Below are 24,173 nucleotides of genomic sequence, written 5' to 3' on the forward strand. Positions count from 1 at the left end.
AAAATTGGACATTACACTACCTGAGGACCCTGCTATACCTCTCCTGGGCATATACCCAAAAGATGTTGCAACATACAACAAGTACACATGTTCCACTATGTTCATAGTAGCATATATTAGGCAGATGCTGGAAAGAACCTAGATACCCTTCAACAGTGGAATGGATATAGAAAATTTGGTACATCAACACATTCAGCTATCAAAAACAATGACTTCATGAAATTCAAAGCAAATGGATTAAACTAGAAAATATCGTCCTGAGTGAGGTAATCCAATCATAGAAAAATACACGTGGGTAGTATTCACTCACTGATAAGTGGATATTAGTCCAAAAGCTTGAATTACCCAAGATACAATCCACAGATATATGAAACTAAAGAAGAAAGATGACCAAAGTTTGGATGCTTTACTCCTTCTTAAAAGGGGGAACAAAAATATTCATAGGAGGGATTATGGAGGAGACATTTGGAGTAGAGATGGAAGGAACAGCTATTCAGAGTTTTCCTACATGGGTATATGGCCCATGTGTGTGTACACACACACACACACACACACACACACACACACACACACACGCAACTATCAAAACTTCATAAGACTGATGAAGCTAAGTACTGCATGCTGACAGGAGCCTGATTCATCTGTCTCCTAAGAGACATGACCAGAGCATGTCAAATACAGAGGCGAAAGCTAGCAGCAAACCATTGCACAGAGCACAGCATCTTTGTTGGAGGAATTAGAGAAAGGATTGAAAGAGCTGAAGGGGCTGGCAATCCCATAAGAACAAAAATGGCAACAACCAGAGCTCCCAGGGACTAAATCAGTACCCAAAGACTATACATGGGGTGATCCATGGCTCCAGCTGCACATGTGGCAGAGGATCACCTTGTTGGGGACCAATGGAAGGAGAAGACCTTCATCCTGACAAGGCTGAACCGCCCAGTGTATCGGAATGTTGGTGGGGAGCAAAAAGGGGAAGTGGATTGAAAGGGGAACACCCTTATAGAAGTAGGGGAGGAGCAGGGTACGGGGGGGGCTTATGTATGGGAAACTGGGGAAGAGAATAGCATTTTAATGTTGGGAGAAGCCCTTGGTTCTGTCAAGGTTGGACCCCAAGTGTAGGGGATTGTCTGGGGGAGTGGGTGATAAGGGGAGATAAATGGGGAGGGGAACACCCTTTAGAAGGGGAGGGAGAGAGATTAGGGGACTTATGGACAAGAAACTGGGAAAGGGAATAACTCTTGAAATGTAAAGAAGAAATACCCAATTTAAAAAAAATGAAAAAAAGAAATAAATAATTTAAGACTTTAAAATTAAAAGAAAAACATTTCAAATATAAATGAAAATATCCAATAAAAGAAAAAAGAAGGAAGAAATGTAAAATAACAAATATCTAATTTACATATACAGAAAAAGTGAAATGAGAAAAAATAATGAGATAGAAAGTAGGTCAATGGGCCAGTGAGCTCACCACTGTTGAGAGCAATGTAAGCTACCCAGCGTGACAAAACTGGTTAGTTAGCAGGCCCCTGTTGAGAGCACTGTTACCAACCCAACCTGATGACACTGGATATTGAGCCAGAAAAAGAAAGATGGAAGGAAGGAAGGAAGGAAGGAAGGAAGGAAGAAAGGAAGGAAGGAGAAAGAAAGAATGAAAGAAAGAAAGAAAGAAAGAAGGAAAGAAAGAAAGAAAGAAAGAAAGAAAGAAAGAAAGAAAGAAAGAAAGAAAGAAATGAATGAATGAATTTATCATCCTGAAGGAGGTAACCCAGTCACAAAAGAATACACATGGCATGCACTCACTGATAAGTGGTTAATAGCACAAAAGCTCAGAATATCTAAGAAAAAATTCACAGATTAGAAGTCCAAGAAGAAGGAAGACCAACAAAATGCTAATGCTTCATTCCTTCCTAGAAGGGTGAACAAAATACTCAAGGGCAGAGATACAGGGACAAATGGTTGAGAAGGGAGTGAAGAAATTGTCATCCAGAGAGACTGCCTCACCTGGGCATCCATCCCATACGTTCCCACCAAACAAATCACTGATGCCAAGAAATGATTGCTGAGCGGAGCCAGATAGGTGTGTCTCCTGAGAGGTTCTGCCAGGGCTCTACTGATATAGATTAGAATGGTTGCAGCTAAGCATTGAACTGAACAAGAGGACCTCAATGGAGGAGTTAGAGAAGAGACTGAAGGAGCTGAAGGGGTTTGTTGCACCATAGGAAAAACAAAAATAGCAACCAAACAAACCAGAGCTCACAGGGACTAAACCACCAACCAATGTATGCACACAGAGGTTCCCATGATTCCAGCCATTTATGTGGCAGAGGAAATGTGTACCCATGGAGGTTCCCATGACTCTAGATATTTATGTGGCAGAGGATGGCATTGTCCAGCATCAATGGGAGGGAAAGCCCTTGGTCCTGTGAAGGCTTGTTTCCCCAATGTAGGGTAATGCCAGGGTGGGTGGGAATGCGAACATTCTCATAGAATCAGGTATACAGGAGGTGTTTTGGGAGAAGAAGTAAAGGGTATAATATTTGAAATGTAAATACATAAAATACTCAAGAATAATAAAATTTTAAAAAGTAACAATATCAGCTGGCTAGACAACCTATTATTCCTAGGAACTCGATTACCAGCCAAAGAGCATACAAGGAGGCATCCATAGAAGGTTTGGCAGGTAGAGGGGTTGTGGATGTGTAAACGAGAAATAGTCCATCATTTGAGATGTAAATGAATGGAATCATTAATAAAAGTATTAACAATGTAAAAATAATAAAATATAAAAATTAAAATATTATAAAGTGTATCAAAAATCCAAATGTAAACAAAGATATCTTAATTTAAAGTATTAAAAAGTTTATGTAAAATATTAAAAAGAAGAAGTAAAGAGCTAAAAACAGCCACCTAAATAAGAACAGCCTTAGCTATCAGGGAAATTCTAATCAAAATACTTCATTTTACCACAAGCAGAGTGGAAATGATTAGTCAAAAAGCTGACAACAATGTTTGGAGTAGTGTAGTCCTATCCAAGTCATGGAGTCCCCAGGGAGTGGCAGTAAGGTGGGATGAAGGGCTCCTACATCCAGACATTGAGGAAGAGTAGAGCAGAAAGGATATTGAAGCTCAGCTGTGTCCTACCCCAGTAACACTGATTTATCCCTATCTAAAATGAGCCATTATTTACACAAAGATTTACACTCTGTGCTGTGTTTAGTTCTTATGGTGGGCATTTGCATTAGCATGCATCATGACTACAGACCCCCATACAATCAAATCACTGGCATCACTCTTTTCTCTGATTTTAGAAATAATACTTCTCTTTTGACAGCATTACTCAGTATTATAGGGGATTTAAAACAAGCTATTTTTCTATGGTATTCTATTTGTTAAAGGTGCTACGTTCTCAGGTATGAATTATCAGTGGGTAGACCCAATGTTCTAGGAAAAAGGCATGTCAAGACAATATATCTATTCAGAGATTCATGCTGGATAATATAATATCACAGAAAGTTTAGATTCATAAAAGAAACTTGATTGCTGTATTGACACAAAATTGGAAATCAAATCTGTAAAACAGTTAGTTTCATTGCAATAAGATACAAACTGTTTAGAAAGGGGCCTGGATATAATATTGGTGTACAGACACCTTTTTAAAAATTCTGTGACCTGTGGAGATCCTGGAAAGCAAAACTAGGATTGATTCTCTTCATTTCTACAGATCAGGTTGTCTGAGACTTTCTCAGGACAGATACGGACTTTGGGTACCTTCTCCATATCATTTAGCATGGCATCATCTGGTTTACATGTTTTTATCATCATAAATGCCTTTCCCGTGAGTAGTTTCTTTGGTTACATTTGTGGCTGAATTCACTAAGGCTTTCATGCCTTGTGCCTGAATCTCTGTTGTCTTGGAAGGAATCATACTGCCTGTGGCTAGAGAGGAATCATGAAAAGTTTTTTTTTTTTTAATCTATATTGCTTGTTATTCTGAAAGCAAGCCCTCAGAATCAAAGCATGTGGGAAGAAAGCACTTGGCAAATCCACTGGGGAGTGAAGTTTAATCAGAAAGAACTTGGGATGATTCATGTGATAACTTCAGTAACCAATAAAATTCTAAACAATTATATATACATACCCCATGCATATATGTGCTGTACATTGCAGATTTCAACTTATCATGCTCACAGAAGGGCAGATACTTTGTTATTATGCTGTTCTCTTGGACTTTTATCTCTTGCTTTCTGCAGATTCCAATTCTTGTGTGCTCCTACACAAGCAGCGAGTGCTTAGTCAGGATGAATTACCGTATACATGGTGAAGGAAATGTGGTGATTATTGGATATTTCCCTGCTTATGCGATCTACCCTCTCAACAAAACCACTGACTGGAGGATGCTTAAATTCAACAGAGATTTTATGGTTGAGTAAGTCCCTTACCATTTATTCATTTTCAAGAGTTGGCATTGACATGCCCTAGGGGAGGTACAGATTTAAGCTTCATTATTCTGAATGTTTACCCTAGTAAGATATATCCTCTCCTCCATTCCCAGATCTTTCTGCTGTCCTGTCTTAAAGGACTCATCTGGTCCTTTAAGAGATAATGAATTTGGTATTTATTACCTTTCTTCAAGAGTACTCACTGGAAATTTCCCCCATATTCTCAGCCATGCCTGTAACTCCTCAGTTTGGATGTTACCTACATTAGCTCTGCAGGTGAAGGAATATAGAACAAAAAGAGTATTTGAGAGTATTCTAGAAATCTAGCTGTGTTCAGTGGGATAATGCTACTGTTGTTAGTGAACAACTATTTCCCTGGGTGAGGTTACAGTGACAAAGTCTGTGTGTGCTGCAGAAAATTTGGGAATAGGAATGTCAGGATTAGAAATTGAGACCTACTGTCTGCTTTAGAAATACCTCCATCTGCCTCAGATTATTTTATCTAACTTTTAATATTTGTCTTCGGTGGTAGCTTACTATGTTTACCTGTTTCCTGCATATATATATATGCACATATGCATATATATGCACATATGCATATATATGCATATATATGCACATATGCATATATATTCTTGTATATATTATATATATAATGTGTATTTGTGGTCATGAATATATTTCTCTGCACATACTGAGTTTATTGTATTGGAGCATGTGAAAAATGTTTCTAGGCCTTCTATGAGGTGCAAGATTAAGATCAGATAAGTTTGTTTGAGTTTTTTTACATCCTGCTAAAGAGAAAAAAAAATCATGCATATTAGTGTTAAAGGAAGACAGGTGTATTTTTTCCCAGACAGCCATGTCCACTGCTGTAGGCAACCACACAGTAAGTACCTGAAAATGAGAAGTGCAGCTTGCACTCAAGTCTGAACTCAGCAAGGGAAGATGGGAATATACTTTCACGACTTTTCAGGCAGGGACAAAGAGTGGAAATTAACCTAAAATAAACATGGAACTCAAGATTGATAATTGTTACTGTGTCATTACTGTGTCTGCTGAAAAGTGACTGTGGAAATAAGCCATTAATTCAGCAGTAGAAGAAGAACATGTTCAAGTGTACAATGTCACTTGAAATTAAGGATACTGTAATAGGTTTAGCTTCACCATAGGCAACTTGGGAAATTTAGAAATTGATGCCTGAACAAAATACTCTATAAAGAGTTTATTGGCCCAAGGGATCCTTGCTTACATCAAGGGAGATTAAAAGGCTGTATGGTCTTTCAGACATTTCCACCTTGCACACTAAGATGGACAATGTTCTGGTTGACAGCAGATGCTATTTTTGTTTCTCATCCTATCCTTGGCTTTCCCGTATCAAAAGATCAGGCACCCCTCACTGTGCATCATCCTGAATGCCTCTTCAGGTGGTACCACAACAGTCCCATCCCTGCAAACTTCACACTTGTAATTACATGAGCCCTCTGTGACTGTCTTTTTTAATATGTACTAGAAAAGACTGCTGTATAGTGTGATTTAGTACCCTATGATGTTAGAAATAATAAAATAAACTTAAAATGATAAATGCTATAAAAATAACATGTCTGATATAGGCAGCACATTGATTTTTCACATAGTATTTTTCATTGAGATTGGGGCATACGAAATCATATATACACTTCAAGGTTTACAAGTGTTTTAAAACTTCAATAAAATATTTTACATAGTAGTAAGACACTCCATATGTTACTTGAAAGAGAAACCATTCTTTCTTAAGATAAATTTCTTCCTGTTATAACTGTAGCAGCATTAAGTGTAGTTGTCTTAATTATCATAAATACAAAACACCAAAAGTTTTGGAGCTAGCCTTATTTTCTCTGACACTAATTTGGTCAAATTTTGTTAATTTTTTTAACTTTTTAGTCAAATTAGGAAAATGGTAACTGAATATTTGATATGGTCTGAATATAAATAATACGACCATCATCAGATTAAAACAGATTAAGTTACAGTAGTACATGTATGAACATTAGAGTGTCATTTATGCATGATTTCCCTGCAAAACAATAACAGTTTCTTTCACCATGTATTGAAATACTATTCGTTCACACTATCATAAAAAAATCCAAATGACATTTTATGAGTTATGTATGCATTATGTATATCAATAACTTAAATTATTTATATATTGGAATATGAAATGTCATTTTACATTTTTTCTACTTCTCTGTGGATACTTTCCATTTATAATACTTTGCAATTTTAAGGACATAAATATCTCCTTCTTGGTTATTTCAAAATATGTTACAATGTATTGTTTACCTTAAGTGCTTCTGATATTTCATGCTTAAGATATAAAATAACATGAACTTTAACCTCTCTAAAGTACATTTTTCAGTTTTCAAAATCACAGTTTTCAGGTATGGAACATCTTTTGTATTTTATTCAAAAAGAGTTTGCGCTAATTTAAATTATGTATTGATACAGTTATATCAGTAATATATATGCACATTCCTTTATCATCGTGGGAGCAGTATCATTGCTATGGGAAATATACAATGGTTAAATTATGGAATGTAATATATCTACTTTTAATTTTTGTCAGATTAATTATACAACTTATTGTAAACTGTGTGCTCTCAAAACCAAGTATCTCGCTGGGTATCATAGTTGTGCATCCCTTTAATATGAACATTTGTGAGTCACAGATGGGTGTACCTTTGTTTTCAGGGCAAGTGTTATCTACAAAGACAGGTGAAACACCAAAAAATTATACTGAATACTGTATTGCAATTATCTTTATAAATCTCTTAAGTGCCAGAGAAACAATGTAAGTAGACCTAGTAAAAATAGCACACTATGTAAATAGCTTTTGGTCAAAATTCTTGCATAGTACAGTTTGGGCAGGATATAAACAATCCTAGAGTTCCCCAAACTAAGATTGTTTCCCGATTTCCTCCCAGTTTCACAGAGGACCATTGTTCAGTGTGTGTGTGTGTGTGTGTGTGTGTGTGTGTAGAGACAGAGAGAGAGAGAGAGAGAGAGAGAGAGAGAGAGAGAGAGAGAGAGAGAGAGGGAAACAGAGAGACAGACATAAATCTTTATTTACTTCATCTGGTCTCTGTAAATGTAAAAAAAATCTTTTAAAATAACATCTTGAGGATTCTCAAATTTTTGATCTGCTAAATTCAATACTTGGTAGAGAATGAAGGGTTCTTGGAAAGTATCGTTATATTTTTAAAACTTTTTGAAAATGTGTTTTATGTAGATAGGTTGCTGAAGGATGATGAGTACATAGTAGACATCAATATATAGTGTAAACATATCATTTTTCTAGAGGTTATAGGGGTACAAGTGGTGTTACATGTGGTGATAGAACTGACTGATGATGTCATTTAATATCAAAGCTTCTCTATTTAGTTTTTTTTCCATATAACCTACTGCTGAAAGTGGGGTACTGAAATAGCTCATTACATCTGTGCTGTGGTTAATCTGTCTTTGAAATCTACTACTGTTTTATTAGTGAAACTGGGTACTTCTGTGTTGGATGTGTGCATGTTTAAGAGTGTAATACCCTATTCTTGAATTTTTTTCTTTAATGTATAATATATAAAGTATATTTGATTTGTCCCTTTGAATAGGTTGGTTTTATATCTATCCTTTTACATCTCTGGATAGCTATGCCAACTTAGATTCTTCTTCTTAATGTTTTCATTTCCAATTTATGCCTACCAAAACTTTCCTGCCCTACAGTAATGACAGTCCTACCCTAATGCTTCTCCCCTTGATCTGTGCCACCATTTCTTTTAAAAAGAGCAGAGATATCACTGAAACACAGGCAGCATAACAAGACACAATAAGACTGGGCACAAACACATATCAAGTGAGTTAATCAAGTGAGTGAGTTAAACCAGTAGGAGGAAATATAATAGAGAACAAACAAAAGAGTCATAGACATTCTGACTCCCTTTTATTAGTCCCACAATATTACCTAGGTAAGAACCATAAAATATATGGTTAGGATTTAGCCCTTATTTTCTTCTGTAGCCTGTGTTCTTCGATTGTCTAAAACTCCACTCTTTCTTCTAATTTTTCCTTCTCTTTCACAGGGCTCCTAGAGCTCCAAGAGGAAGGAGCCAGTGGAGATCTCCAGTTTGAGCTCTCTCCACACATAATGTTTGACTGTGGGTCTCTGCATCTTCTCTCATTAGCTGCCAGCGGGGGCTTCTCTTATTACAAATGACCTAGGCATGTGTATGAATACAGCAAAATATCATTGGTGATCATTCTACTACATGTTTCCCTAACCTATGTCTCTGAGCTATGCAGTCTCTGGTTCCTAGTCATTTGGACTATGACAAGCATGAGCTCTCTTTCCTGGTGGAGGCCTCAAATTTTACCAATCACTGGTTAGCCATTCCCACACCTTCTGCCTCTCGATAGCCTTATCACAGGCATCTTACAGGCAAGATAAATTTAGGCTGAAGGTTTTGTAGCATTGATGTCCCAGAACCAGATCTTGAATATTTGCCTGGTTATAGAGATGGATTGTTTTAACTCAATATCTTCCTTTACTAGAGATCCTCATTAGAATCCTACTAATTACCCTTGTAGAATTCTGGAAGCTTTCACTGCAATAGGTTTACTCATCACTTCCCAGATATCCCCCAGTTCCATTTAGCTTGCCTTCTATTCTCTTCCTTCATATCTTTCCAAACCACTACCTCATTGGTCCTGTTCCCAACCCCACCTGCCCACAGTCCACCCACAAAATGTATTCCATTTCCTCTTCCCATGGAGATCCATGCATCCACATAGAGCCTTTCTTGTTACTTAACCTGAGTCTGTGGATTGAAGCAGGATGATACTTGACATATAAATTAATTTCCACTTATATGTGTGTACATATCAGTTTATCTTTCTTCATATGGGTTGCCTCACTCAGCATAATATTTTTCTAGTTATATAAACTTGCCTGAGTTTTTCATAATGTCTCTTTTTTCGGAGCTGGGGACCGAACCCAGGGCCTTGCGCTTGCTAAGCAAGCGCCCTACCACTGAGTCAAATCCCCAACCCCAATAATATCTTTTTTTAACAGCTGAATAATATTCAATTGAAAAAATATAGTCCATTATCTTTATTAATTCTTCAGCTGAACATCTTGATTTTTTTCGAGTGTGTGGCTATTATGAATAAGGAGCGATGTACATGGTTGATCAAGTGTCCTTGTTATATAATAAAGCATTCTTTGGGTATATGCCCAAAAGTGATATGGCTGGGTCTTAAGGTAGGTCAATTCTCAGTTTTTGAAGGAATTGCCATATTATTTTCCACAGTAGCTTTACAAATTTGTTCTCATACCAGTAACGGTGGAGTGTTCACCTTGCTCCAAATTCTCACTGCTATGTGCTATCTCTTGTGTTTTTGATTGTAGTCCTTCTGACAGGTATAAGATGGTATCCCGATGTCACTTTAGTTAGTATTATCCTGGTGGCTAAATATGTTGAAAATTCTTTAACTGCTTCCTAACTACTTTCCTGTTTTCCTCTTTTGAGAATCTTCTCTGGCTCTGTGCTCTGCCTTTTACTTGGAATAATTGGCTGCTCAATATCTAGTTTCTTGTCATATTTATATATTTTGAATATTACTACTCTATCAGATTAGGAGTTGGTGAAGATTGTTTTCCATTCTGTACACTGGTTTGTCATTTTGACAGTATCCTTTGCCTCACAGAAAACTCAGTTTCAAGAGTTCCCACTTACAAATTGTCAGTATTATTGCCAGTGCTAGCTATAGGTGTTCTTTTTAAAATGTCATCTCCTGTGTCAATTTTTTCAAGGCAATTCCCCTCTTTTATCCTTTGTTGGATTCAGAGTACCTAGTTTTATGTTGCAGTTTTTGGTCAATTTTGCTTTATTTTCTACAGTGTGATAAATATCACTCAATTTGCATTCATCTATATGCAGACATCTAGTTAGACCAACACAATGTTTTGGAAATGCTTTCATTTTTCATTGTGTATTTCTGGATTATATTATAAAAATCTTTTATCCTTAGACGTGTGGTTTTATCTGTGGTCCTTCGATTTGATTCTATTGATCAACAAATATGTTTCTTTGCCAATGCCACAAAATAGTTTCTTGCCATACCTCTGCAGTACACCTTGAAATCAGGGATGCTGGTACCTCCAGAAATAATTTTATTTTTCAAGAATGTTTTAGATATCTAGGGATTTTTGTTTTTCTACAACAGATTATATTTGCCCTTTCAAGGTCTATAAAGAATTGAAATTGTGTTGGAATTTAGATGGGCATTGCATTTAATCTCTTGAGTGCTTTTGGTAGTGTGATCAGGTTTACTATCTTGATGCCACTTATCCATGTTCATGGGATATTATTCCATGTTCTGATAGGATCTTCAATTTATTTCTCCAAAGGCTTGAAATTTTTATCATATAAGTCTTTCCTTTAGTTGGTTAGAATTTCTCCAAGTTATTTTGTACTATTTGTGGATATTGTCGATGATGTTGCTTACTCTGATTTTTTTCTCAGTCCATTTGTACTTTGTATGTGGGGGAGATACAGGTTTTTTTTTCTTTTTTCTTTAATCTTGTATCCAATCACTTTGCTCACAGTGTTTATCGTCTGTGGAAATTCCCTGCTAGGATTTTTGGGGTCACTTATGTATATCATTATCTGCAAATAGTGATTCTTTCAATTATTCTTCTTTTTAAGAAATATCCCTTAAATTTCCTTTGGTGGTCTTATTGCTCTTGCTAGAATATCAAATACTATACTAAATAAATGTGGAGAGAATTACAGCCTTATTTTTTCCTTATTTTATTGTAAATGTTTTAAATCACTCGCCATTTAATTTGATGTTGGCTATATGCAGTAAAATGCCTTTATTAAATAGAAGTGTCTCTTGAGTCTCTCTCTCTGTCTCTCTCTGTCTCTCTCTGTCTCTCTTTGTCTCTCTCTGTCTCTCTCTTTTTCTTTCTGCCCAGTCAGTTTAAATTTTAAGTATATTTTCTTTGAAGACTTTTCCATCTTTAACCCTAATTTGGGATCTGTCATTGGATATGAATTAGATTTCATGGAAGTAGTAGAAGCATGAGTACTTTTTTCTTATTCAATCTATTTATCTTTTCTCCTCATTGTTATTTTTTGAACATAAATATTGAGGTGTATTATTAAATGGCATTTAATAATTATGTCATTTTTGTTAGTTTGCTTTTAATTATTATAGCAAAATTTTGTTATTTTGATTTCTGGCATTCTTTATTGTTCTCTCTGCCATGTTGGATATTTTATCCCATTCTATAGAACTAACTACTCTTTCATGTATCTTTTCAGAACTTGTACAGTGATCATGATTTTGTTCAATCTCATTTATGATGAAAAATTTGACTTAACTTTCATTATGACTGAAAGTTTTACTGTATTGTATAGTTTAAGGGAGCACTGATACTGTTTTTTTAACTCATTGAATATCAGCCCAATCCCTGGTGATTTCTAGTATCTACTGAAAGAATCTTGGGCTATTCTGAAGGACCACTCTTTGAATATTACTTGAGCTTTTTCATTTGCAGCATCGTATGTCTCTTCTTTGTTCATTATATTAATCATCACTATTGTTTTATAACATGGAAATCTTCTTTTGTGGTATGACACATTGGACATTCTGAAAAATTAAATAGACATAACACACATATAAAAATTCCAATCAAAAGCTAAATGAAAACACAGCCTTCTCTGCAGCTTATGAAATTTTCTCCAAAATACCACATATTAGGATAAAAGCAAGCCTCTAAAATACAGGAAAACTGAAATTACATCTTGCACTTTACCAGACTACCAGGGACAATATCAAAATATAAACATCCACAGAAAGAAAAGAAAAGAAAGGAAAGAAAGAACAAAAGAAAGAAAGAAAGAAGGAAAGAAAGAAAGGCAAATCTGTGGAAGCTAAGTAGCAAAAATCTAAACCAAAATTGACTGAAGGAAGAAATAAAGAAGGAAACTGAAATTCCTAGAATGGAATGAAACTAAAATCACAATACATCAGAATCTCAAAATCTATGGCACACAATGAAAGCTTTTATAAGAGGAATTATTTTGGCACTTGAATCCAAATCAAAAAGGTTTGGAGATCAAAAATTAATAATTTTATGAGATACCTGAAAGCCTAAAGTATATAAGAACAATCAATAGTCATAAAGGTAAGTGGGAAGAGTTCATTAAAATCTGGACAGAAATCTATGAACAAGAACTAAAATATCAACACAGAGAATGAAAAAAAAACAATAGTAATAATGATAAAAATTTAGCCAAGGTAACAAAAGAAGAGAGAATCCATATTCAAGATGGAAGCAAGATGTTACAATAGACATTGAGAACATTCAGGGAATCATAAACATATGTTTAAAATATATATATATATATATATATCCTCTAAATTGGAAATTTTTAAAGAAATAAATGCATCTTAAGATATACATATGACTTACCAATAGAAAATATGAATGGAGGTAATAATTCAAGTAGACCTATAGAATTGAAAAAGATCCAAATATCAATTTAAAAATCCCCTGCCAAAAAGGCTCAAGTTTGAGATAGTCAGTGCACATTTCTATCAGTCCTTCAAGGATCTAGTAACACTAATATGTATTTAATAATTATAAAAAACTGGAAAAGAAAGAACATTTTCTTTGGAAAATGGTATTACCCTGATTTCAGAAACAGACAAAAAAATCCTATCAAAAAATAAAATAAAACAAAGGAAAATTGTAGGACAACCTATTTTGAACATAGACACAAATAAATGTATGAAAACTTAATCCAATAACATGCTAAAATGGCTAAGCACTGTGACCATGTTGGCCTCATTGAAAAGATGCAGGACTGATTCAACACCTTTAAATCAATTAATGTAACCTAATAAACAGACTAAAGTACAGGGAAAAAACTGATCACCTGATTGAATCGATTAAAGCCCTCTCACAAAATCCAGCATCATTTCATGATAAACATCTAGAAGTAAATGATGAAACAAAGAGTCTACCTCAATTTTATAAAAAAACAATTGTTTTAAGAACCAATAGACAACATCATAATACAGAGAAAAACACAGTATACATCTCTGAAGTTTTGAACAAGACAAGGTTACCCATTCTCACCTCTTCTCTTCAACGTAGATTTAGAATTGCTAATGAGGGAATAAAACAGGTGAAGTAGTAAAGAGAGCATAGATAAGAAAAGAAGAACTAAACTGATCTTTACTTGTAGGTGTTATGATAAATTACACAATCTTACAGAGTGTTTAAGAACTCTAATAAAGCTGATGCAGAATTACAACAGAAACCTGTGAGCCTTCCAATGTACAAATAATAAACAGAGAAAGAAATAAAAAAGCTCTCAAAATAGCTCTCAATAAAATCTTTCTGAATGAACAAACCTAGAAAAAGAAATAAAGTATTAATAAAGAACATAAAGAAATAAGGAATAAGACATAGATAAATTTTACCTAAAATTACAGATATTAAAAGTATCTACTAATACTGAGCTCATTAATCAGTAGCATTAATTATGGTGAAAATGTGTAGGATTGTGAGTTTCTTGTCTACTTAGACACAGGACACAGCTGCTTGAGGAAAGGGACAAGGCTCTGAGGCTGCGGAAGCCCAGTCTGAAACATAGAAAATCTGGACATGGTTCCAGTCTCCTTGGCCTACAACAAAGACAGGTCAGTGGAGTTCTCAGACCCTTGGACACACAGGCACTGCTGGGAGTAGCAGAAGAGCAGAGAACAGAGTGGGGGCCCTCGGGATGTGTATGGCCATGGGCCAGGAGAGAAACAGGGAGCTCCTGCTAGTTCCATTGGGAAGAGTACTTGGCTTGATGAGCAGCAGGTTTGGTGGAAGTTTTGGCTGGTCATTCAGAGAGGCCTTGTATAGGAGATTAGACTGCAACTCAATAGCTGAAGACCTTTTCCATGGTTCCCCATGGCAGATCTCAATGAAAACAGGCAATCCATGGTTCTGAATTGTTTATTGTCATGGCAGAAGACTGATATGTAAAAAAAAACCCACTTTTCAAGGTGGGCCTAGGATTAAATATCTTTTCCAGGGAGAAATATCTGGGAAGAAAAGCTTATCTGAGAAGGCCTCCAATCATCTAAGTTGCTAACTTGCAGAGAGACCTCTGTCTTGAGCCTACATGAGTTGTGGTCATATCTCTTTTATATGAGAAGCATGTATGTCATGTTTATTCTAAGTCAGGAGTCATTTATGGGAATGGGAATCATCTAAGCCTGAGGATTATGTCCACCAGGTTTCTCAGTCTTGAACATCTCTACTTTACCAAATGTGTTGGCATGAATTTACAGCCCATAAACTGTACATCCTACCAAATCAATCTCCACATTCAAGGCAACTCTCATCAAAACATGAATAGCTAACTTTACAGAAATTGATATATGTTTATTTTTCCAATGAAAACACAAAAGTCCCCAAATAGACAAATACAATCCTGAACAAAACAAAAAATTAGAGATTTCAAGCCCAGATTTCATGTTATATTTCAGGGCTACAATAACAAAAACAGTATAGATGTGATTGAAAACAGACTCATAAGCAAAGGAGGAGAACTGAGAACACCTACAATCATATAAAGGAACACTGATAGAAACACTATATGTTTGTCAAAGAAAGCAATAGTACATATTGGTCAAAACACAGAAACCTGGGAACAGAAAAGATGGCTCAGTGGTTAAGAGCAACGACTCCTCCTCCTGGGTAGTGAATTCAATTCACAGCAACCACATGGTGTCTCAGGACCATCAGAAGTGTTATCTGATGTCCTTTTTTGTTGTCTCTGAAAACAGCTACCAGTACTCACATACATAAAGTAAATAAAGCTTTTTAAGAAAAAAATATAAAAAGAAAGACAACTTTAAAAATACTGACCATACTGAATAGTTACAGGTAGAATGATGAAACTATGTTTATATCTTTCCTCTCATACAAATTCAAGGTCAATGTATCAAGGACCACAACATAACACCCAAACATATAGGTTAAAATTGTTGCTCTTGATTACATCCTAAAATTTGATGGTAAGACGCTATTATTTGAGAAAGCATACACTTGAAAAAAAGTATGAAGAAAACTCCAACAGGAATGGACCAGAAAGCTTGATCCTTGCAGGTTGCCTTTTACAATTCCAGAAGGTGCTATGCAAACTGCCAGAGGAAAAAGGTAATAACCAAGCACATGCAACTATGAACTATTTAAACTACAACAGTACGTGCCATCTTAACAGGAACACTTAGTTGGTATTAACAGGATAACCCAGATTAATCTGAAAAGACTGATTCTTCATTGAAGGTTTTCTTCCTTAAGGTACTCTGGAGGGGAAATTCCACATAATTTTCTTAATGACTGATGAGTAAGGAGTGCAGCTACTGTGCATGGTGCCTTTGGAAAAATAGTTGTGTTCTATATTAAAAATCAGATTGAGTAATTCATAAGCAGCAAGTCATGAAGATTTGCTCCATCATGGTCCCTGTTTGTTCCTATCTCCCAGCTCCTACCTTAATTTCCTGCCATGGTTTCCTGTGATTTTGGACCTGTCAAGAAACAGTCAATGAAATGACTAAAAATAAGATGCTACTATTTTCATAGATGGTCATTGCCACAGTGACCCATAACAAAGTATGAAAAATTAGAAACAAAAGAGTGTTCTTGACTGAATGTAACATAACGATCATACTCTCTCCCTTCCAGGGATCATTGTATAAGAAAAAAAAAGATACAATATATGTAAGAACTAGAGGTGATGTGAAACTATATGGAAACATCCAGACATAGCAAGGAAGCTCCATTTAGGAACATACCACAATTGTGTCAGCATGTACTACATCTATATCAGCCCAGACCAGAAAAAAATCTCAGTAAGCAGAAGGCAGATGAGCAAACAAGCTCATATACAGCTACAGAGTGAGTGGCAATTGTATGCAATCAAAGAGGATAACTCAACTTTCTTTAAGGATGTGTACTTCAAAGGCTGACTACATTTCAGCAGATGGTCATGCATCCAAGAATGCTTGAACAATACAAATTCATCATAAAGAGTTATATTTAAGGAAAAAGAGTTAGATGGGCAGACACTAAGATATACCTTAGGAGAGTTAGCAAAGATGAGTGTATGAACATATGAGTTTGTCAAAATTCTAGATTATTAGAAAACTTTAAAAATCCTCTCACTCTGAATCTGATAGACAATAAGAAAGAGAAAACACTTGACTTCATTATCATGGAGAGAATTTCCCAAATTAGACCATGAAAGTATAGATATTAAGACCAAAAATTAAAGGACTTGTGTAATGCTACACAATTTTACTCCCTGTATTTTAGAGGTAGAGCCACAGGAATTTCTGTAAGTTGAGGCCATGTTTCACGAAAGAGCAATTTCAAGAATAGCTAAGTGTAGGAAGAGATACACTGTCAAAAAAGACAGATATTTAAAAGAACTCCATGGAAGAAAGAAACAATGCAAAATAGAAAGAAAGGGATGGAAGGAGGGAGGAAAAAGGAAGCAAGCGAGAAGGAAGAAAGAGAAGAGGAGAGCAAAGTAAAACAAAGGAGGGAGGAAGGGACATGCCAAGAAGAACAAAAATTAAGATATTGAACTGCAGAAAATTAAGATTAGTATATAAAAATTGAGACCTTCATAGAGAAAAGAGGGGATCTACTACACATTTGAGAGAGGGATAAGGAATGGAGTATGTAAATAACTCCACAAATTTTATCATCAAATTAAAACTTATTTAAGATAGAATATTGTCCCAGTCAAAATATTAAGTTACAAAAATAATGAAGGGTGACATTTGAATGTGAGTTTGGGAAAAGGGGAAAACATGATCACTGCTGATAGTACTGTAAATTAATCCAGCACTTGAATTTATTCTTTGATAACTGTTCCTTCAATTAACATCTCAATTAAACAGTTTGGGAATTATCTTTACTGGACTTTTTTTCTGTGTTGGATACTCTGATATAATTCTTTGTCCAATGAAGACTTTGCAACATACTTTCTTTTCAGCTGGTGTTATCTCCTCTCTACACCTTCAATCTCAACTCCACAAAACATGTTTCCATTGAAGTGAGTACAAAGTCAGTCTTGTTTTGTTTCCTGGGGCTTTTAAGTTCTTAAATATGAAAAGATGTCTGGACACGTTGCCCATTTTTACATGTATGCATTTGATGTTTTGCGTTGATTTCATCATAGGATGAGAAAATAGGGACAAACATCAATTTCCTGTCTGCTACTTTCTAGTTACACCAGCATCTCATGGAAATACGTTTTTGCATGGAAGCCCATTTTGCTTTTTTATTTCTTTCTTACACAATAAATCACAAATGCTAGTTTTGCTCTGTATTCCAATTTATCCTATTAGTCTAGGAGTAACACCAATTATATCTTTTCCATGTATATATTTGGAAACCCATTTTTTGCTAGATAGTAGAATAGCTTAACCCTCTGGTTTCTTTGATATTTACACTTAAATTACCCTTTCAATCCTTTTTCCATGATGTAGTTTTTATTATGGATATTATTATTGAAGGTGGAGCTTACATAGATGCACATGTTTGTGCTAGTGGACATACATAGGTATGTGCCAGGATGTGGATGACAACAGTCAACCTAAGTGAAGAGAGTCACATTCTGGGTGCATGGTCTCTTTTTTTTTTTTTTTCCGGTTCTTTTTTTCGGAGCTGGGGACCGAACCCAGGGCCTTGCGCTTCCTAGGTAAGCGCTCTACCACTGAGCTAAATCCCCAGCCCCAATGGTCTCTTATTGTTAGAGCATTTACTGTCATGCCTAAAAAGACAGGACAGAATGTTTTTGGGATCCACTTATCTTCAGAACTCACAAACTGGAAATTAAAGTGTTTACCACTGTGCCCTATGAGATACATGACTATGATGGATTACACAAACGTCCACATACTGGAGTAGCAAGCATTTTCCTCTCACACAAGCTCTCCCAAAAGCCATTGTGTTTGCACTTTTAGATGAAAATGGTGAAATACATTTAAGATTTTGTACTCCTAACTGTCTCACAGCTTTAGTTTTCCTGTTTAATTCTTCCAAATATCTCTCAATTTTCGTACTTCTTTTGTTAATATGATACATATCTTAGTAAGTAGCTTTTGCTGATTTTAGATTATTACTGTTCAGTGAGATAAAGGTTAGATTACCAAATACTTGGGGTTCCTGTCAATCATTATATACATATAGATGCCATGATTTTCTCATGAGATTTAGTTGCAATTTATTTCCATTTCCACATATCCTTCTATCACGAAGAATATAACATTGCATTTTTGGCATATGGAAGTAGGTCAACATGAGATTGAACTTGAACACACATATCAAGCAAATTTTATATCATACTACCCTAATGAAACTAACATATATGGATATTATATTTTACTTGTAAAATGTCATAATATTTCTCTGTGTTTATAAACTTGCTTGTTAAAAAGTACATGTTGTCTTCTTCTCTACTGACGAATAGTAAGTGAATAAGAGAGAAAACCAGAAGATACTGAGTTTATATCTGCAGATTTAAAATAGTGGGCATTGTATTGCAAATATGTAAACCTGCTGATGTTTTGGTGAAATGAGGAAAAGGCAGGAAAATCTCCAGCATTACATGAACTACAAAAGACCTGGCATTAAGTGGTAGATGGTGATGATGCCCATCCATAAATGTTTTCAGTGTAACACAATTTTGTATATATGCACATTCATGCATAAATATACACACAGAGACACACATGCCATGTAGATACATGTACACATATTACACAACTACATACATAAAAATGAATTCTTAAATGGTAACTGTTTTCAGACAAGTTGAATGATATAGATGTTTGTAAATTAAACAGTGTTTTCATAAGTAGTGGCTTAATCAAGAAACATTTGACTTTTGGGGTTGTGCGGATTGAAGTTAAATCAGGAGGTTGGAAGTCCTTCCCCTAACTCATGAACAAGAATTGGTCACATGTACAAGGCAAATGAATTAACCTCATTTGGTTATTAGGTGGTCTCATTCAGGGATTTACAACATCCTAAAAAATTAAACATAAAAGATTTTAGTCTTTTGGAAGCTTAATATAGTAGAATCTTCTTTAATAATGGATAGATGACAGAAAGATAGATTGATCGATCAATCGATACATACATACATGCATAAATACATACATACATATAAAACATACATACATATATGCATGCTTTGATAGGTATATATTTCTTGCCACCAGATGAAACTTACAGTTCTAGAAATATATATAATGCGTCATAGACAAAATGGGTCCTATGGAAACATTGAAAAAAACCCAGGAAATGGATAAAGCTTTTGGTTGCTTTACACAAAATTAAGGTAAGGCCCTTTGCTGAATACAAAACTGACAAAACTTATTGAACATGAAGTAGATGAGATAGTATCTACCTAGAGTCATTAATTCTATGGATGAACAGCCATGGTACTAGAAGGTACTCTGCCTGCTATGAAAGGAAAAAATCAACTCAGCTTAGAATCCTGTGATCAACAATGGTTTTGTGCCTGCAAGATACAAATCTGCAACAGTGAAACAGTGGCACAAAGCTTGTGACACTAACCAACCAATGTTTGAGTGGATTTACATCCACGCCTCCATGTGATGGAAACCCACTCTGTTTGTGTTGTCAGGAACCTAAAACTAAACAGGCAGTGGACCTAGGGGGAACAAAATATTATCGTTTGGCTAAATGAATGTCAAAAAAGATAACTCCTTAGAATATTCTGTTATATTCATAGATCAGTGTCGCGCTCTGCAATCATCAGAGAAGTCCTGTATAGCAGTAGCATACTCAGTTCTAAATGAGATGTATCCATACAACCTATACAGGGCTCAGGAAATGCTACAGAAGAGAAGGATGGAAAATGGGAAGAGCCCGAGAATGTGAAGGAGACCTAGAAAACTAGTCCTTCTAAACATAGCTAAATTGACAGACATGTGAACTCTCAGAGACTGTGGAAGTATGCAGAAGTTACATACCTGGCTCTGAAAGGTAGACATTCAGTGTTTAGAGGTGCAATGTACACAAGCCCCAATATTTAATTAGGAAGGAATTTGCAAGCTGTCATAAAATTCCATCCCTTGCTCAACTGAAAATACAAAAATTAGTTGTTTCCAAATGAGTCTTCTTGGATACACAAACTATTTTAAGGCAAGGACTCATGCTCAGCAGTAGTTAGAAAACAAAATAAACTCAGTGGCACATTGGAGGACAATTTTTAACCTATACATGACACTTGTGTCTATAATATGGTTTTCTTGTTGTTTTGTTTCTATGGTTTTCTATTTATGAAAACATGTGAGTCTCTGTCACTATGTAAAATTGCATCTCTGTTCATTGAACTTTTTTTTACATTCTTTGTGTGTGTGTGTGTGTGTATGTGTGTGTGTGTGTGTGCTTGTGTGTGTGTGTGTGAATGTTGTCTTATTGTGTCTTATTGGTTTTATTTTTATGTATTATTATTTTAGGTGCTTTTTTCTGTTCGAGAAACAGAGCAAAAGAATGGGTGTGGATTTTTGTGGTATGTGATGTAGGTAGGACCTTTAAAAAGGTGGTGGATAAGACACTTTAATGAGAATAAAATGTATAAAAACAAAATATTTTCAATAAAAAATAGGAAAAGGGTAAAGAATACTCTTGTTCTAACCCCAGCAAGTACTGAAAAGATGTTTAAACATGGGATTTTGGAAATATATACAGTCAAACTGTAAAAGCCATTGCACTAAACTTGCACATATGTTATGTGGTATGAGTCTTCATTCTAATTACTATTCTACCTTATATACAGGATTAAGTTGAAGAACTACCAATGTATTTTGGCTATGATGTTTGCCATTGAGGAGATCAACAACAATCCCTATCTTTTACCCAACACATCCCTAGGATTTGAGGTCAATAATATCTCACAAGGTCAAAGGTACACTCTAGCCAATGTTTTTCGCTCACTTTCAACATCTGCATGTGTTGACCTTAACTACAGAAATGCACACGAGAGCAATTTTGCTGCTGTACTTACAGGACCATCATGGGCAATATCTGAATACATAGGGACACTTCTGGATCTTTACAAATTTCCACAGGTGAGAGAATGTGACAGGATATAATATAAAATCAGTTCTTCTTGGTGATATTTTAAGAAGCTGTGAAGGAAAAAAGGGAAACTTAAATCACTCTTCATGGAGATGAAAATGAGTCATGCAGTTAATGGTACATTTGTATCTCTGTAGCTTAGTATTAATAAAAGGGGAAAGGTAGAGTAGACAAAATACATTTTCAAAAGTAAGAATTTTCTATACTTTTTTTTGAAAACCCATAAAAATTGCAAGTTTGACTTTGAAAGTAGGATTTGACCCGAAAGCTTCAAACCACAGTTGTACTATTGAGGTGAATTTTATGACAATGTTCTTCTTAACTACTTTTTCTATAGCTTACTTTTGGACCTTTTGATAGTCTCCAGAGTGAACAAAGACGGTTTTCTTCACTGTACCAAGTGGCTCCCAAGGACACATTTTTGACACTTGGCATTGTATCTTTGATGCTTCATTTCCACTGGATCTGGGTGGGGTTATTCATCATAGATGATGACAAAGGTGCCCAGACACTGTCAGATTTGAGAAGTGAGATGGATAAAAACGGAGTCTGCACAGCATTTGTAGAAATGATCGTAGTCACCAGAGGTTCATTTTTTACCAAATCCTGGAAAAATCAGGTGCAGATCCTGGAATCATCATCAAATGTGATTATTATTCATGGGGACTCTGATTCTCTATTAAGCTTAATAGTAAATATTAAGCAGAAGTTACTCACATGGAAAGTGTGGGTACTGATCTCACAGTGGGATGTTTCTAAATTTGATGATTATTTCATGGTAGACTCATTGCATGGAGCTCTTATTTTTTCACACCATCGTGAGGATATTCCCAATTTTACAGATTTTATGCAGAAGTCCAACCCTTCCAAGTACCCGGAAGACACTTATCTTCATGTATTGTGGCACATTTTCTTCAACTGCTCATTTGTTAACACGGATTGTAAAATTGTGCACAACTGTTTGCCTAATGCCTCCCTGGGGTTCTTGCCTGGGAACATATTTGACATGGCCATGAGTGAAGAGAGTTACAATGTGTACAATGCTGTGTATGCTGTGGCCCACAGTCTGCATGAGATGATTCTCAACCAAGTGCAATTTCAAACTCATGAAAAAGGAAAAAAGATGGTATTCTTCCCTTGGCAGGTAATGTCACTTCAGTTTTATTGTGACATGAGCAATGTGTTACTCTCAGCATTTATAAGCCCACTTCTACTAGGCAATATATATTATAGTATATTTTATCAAAATTCTGCAAGACACTTTGAGAAAAAATTTTAAAATAAATATACAGCTCCATTATAAAGAGCCATGCAATATTTTCACAGTAATATAAAAAGTCCATTTAATCCACAGACTTCACACTACAGAAAACACACATGTCTAAAATGCCTATGAATTATAAGTGATCACTCATAAAATCTTTAATTTATAATGTGATACTCTATATAATTAAATTTTGTTTATGACTATACTTTCAATGAAGCTGAAAGTTTTCTCCATGAAGTTACAATTTAGTGTAGCTTTGTTCTAAGTATTTTATTGAAAGAGATTGGGATATTTTAGAAGATAATGATGCATCCATTGTCTTTGGCTATCACATGTTAGATGTGATTGATATCTATATTAAAGGTTATTTTCACACAAGGGATTAAAACATCTGGAGATATTTCCTGACATACCTTCACTTTTACCTCTTTAGAGTTTATGTAATAGAAGCACATACATCTCTTTTAGCTTCACCCTTATCTAAGGAAAACACTATTCAATCAGGATGAAGTCAATGAGGTTCTGGATTGGAAAAGGAAATCACATGTAGAGTATGACATTCTCAACTTTTGGAATTTCCCTAAAGGTCTTGGGCTAAATGTGAAAGTAGGAACATTTTCTCCAAGTGCTCCAAAGAACCAGAAATTGTCCATATCTTCTAACATGATACAGTGGGCCACAGGACCGGCAGAGGTGGGTTGCATCTTACTTATGTGTTTTAAACCTCAAAATCATGTTTCTGAGTGTTAGGAGTCTTCATTCAGGGCCTATTCATAGGCACAGAATGCCCACTAATATAGAGAATTTTCTTAACATTTAATTTTGGAAAATAGACTATTTTCAATTACCTTCTTCAAATATCATGAATACTGAATTTGTCAGGGTGATTTCCATCAGTATCTCAGATCTTTGACAGAAGGTATATTGTGATTCTCACTTAGAATTTTTTATTCATTGGCCAGTTGGCCTTTTACTTCCAGGCTGCAGTCAGCACAGAAGATCATAATGGGACTATATAACTGGGTTGCTTGTTTGTTTTGCTGTTGCAAAAATGCTACCTAATAATACGGTAGGAATTTGTTGCTCACAGGTTAGGAGCCAGGTTCTTAGGTGACAGAGGCAGTTGTTCACATTGCATTAATAGTCAGGATGCAGAAACTGCTGAGAGCTGCTGTTCACATCATTTCCTGCATTTCTTTATTCATTGACCATGATCATCAGGTATTAGAGTTGCCATTAA

At 35.4% G+C, this 24,173-nt stretch overlaps 1 protein-coding gene across 1 annotated transcript in view; it reads left to right on the top strand.

Annotated features, from left to right (window-relative positions):
- The first annotated feature begins 4,214 nt into the window (after positions 1–4,214).
- The window catches only part of Vom2r25 (vomeronasal 2 receptor, 25), a 42,672-nt gene continuing 22,713 nt past the window's right edge, over positions 4,215–24,173 (top strand). Inside the window, exons 1-4 of the mRNA NM_001099482.3 lie at positions 4,215–4,429; positions 21,365–21,656; positions 22,004–22,810; positions 23,402–23,626. Coding sequence (NP_001092952.3) covers positions 4,215–4,429; positions 21,365–21,656; positions 22,004–22,810; positions 23,402–23,626 — 1,539 coding nt within the window. The remainder of the gene's footprint in view (positions 4,430–21,364; positions 21,657–22,003; positions 22,811–23,401; positions 23,627–24,173) is intronic.

Source organism: Rattus norvegicus, chromosome 1, assembly GCF_036323735.1.
Source record: "Rattus norvegicus strain BN/NHsdMcwi chromosome 1, GRCr8, whole genome shotgun sequence".
Classification (NCBI taxonomy): domain Eukaryota; kingdom Metazoa; phylum Chordata; class Mammalia; order Rodentia; family Muridae; genus Rattus; species Rattus norvegicus.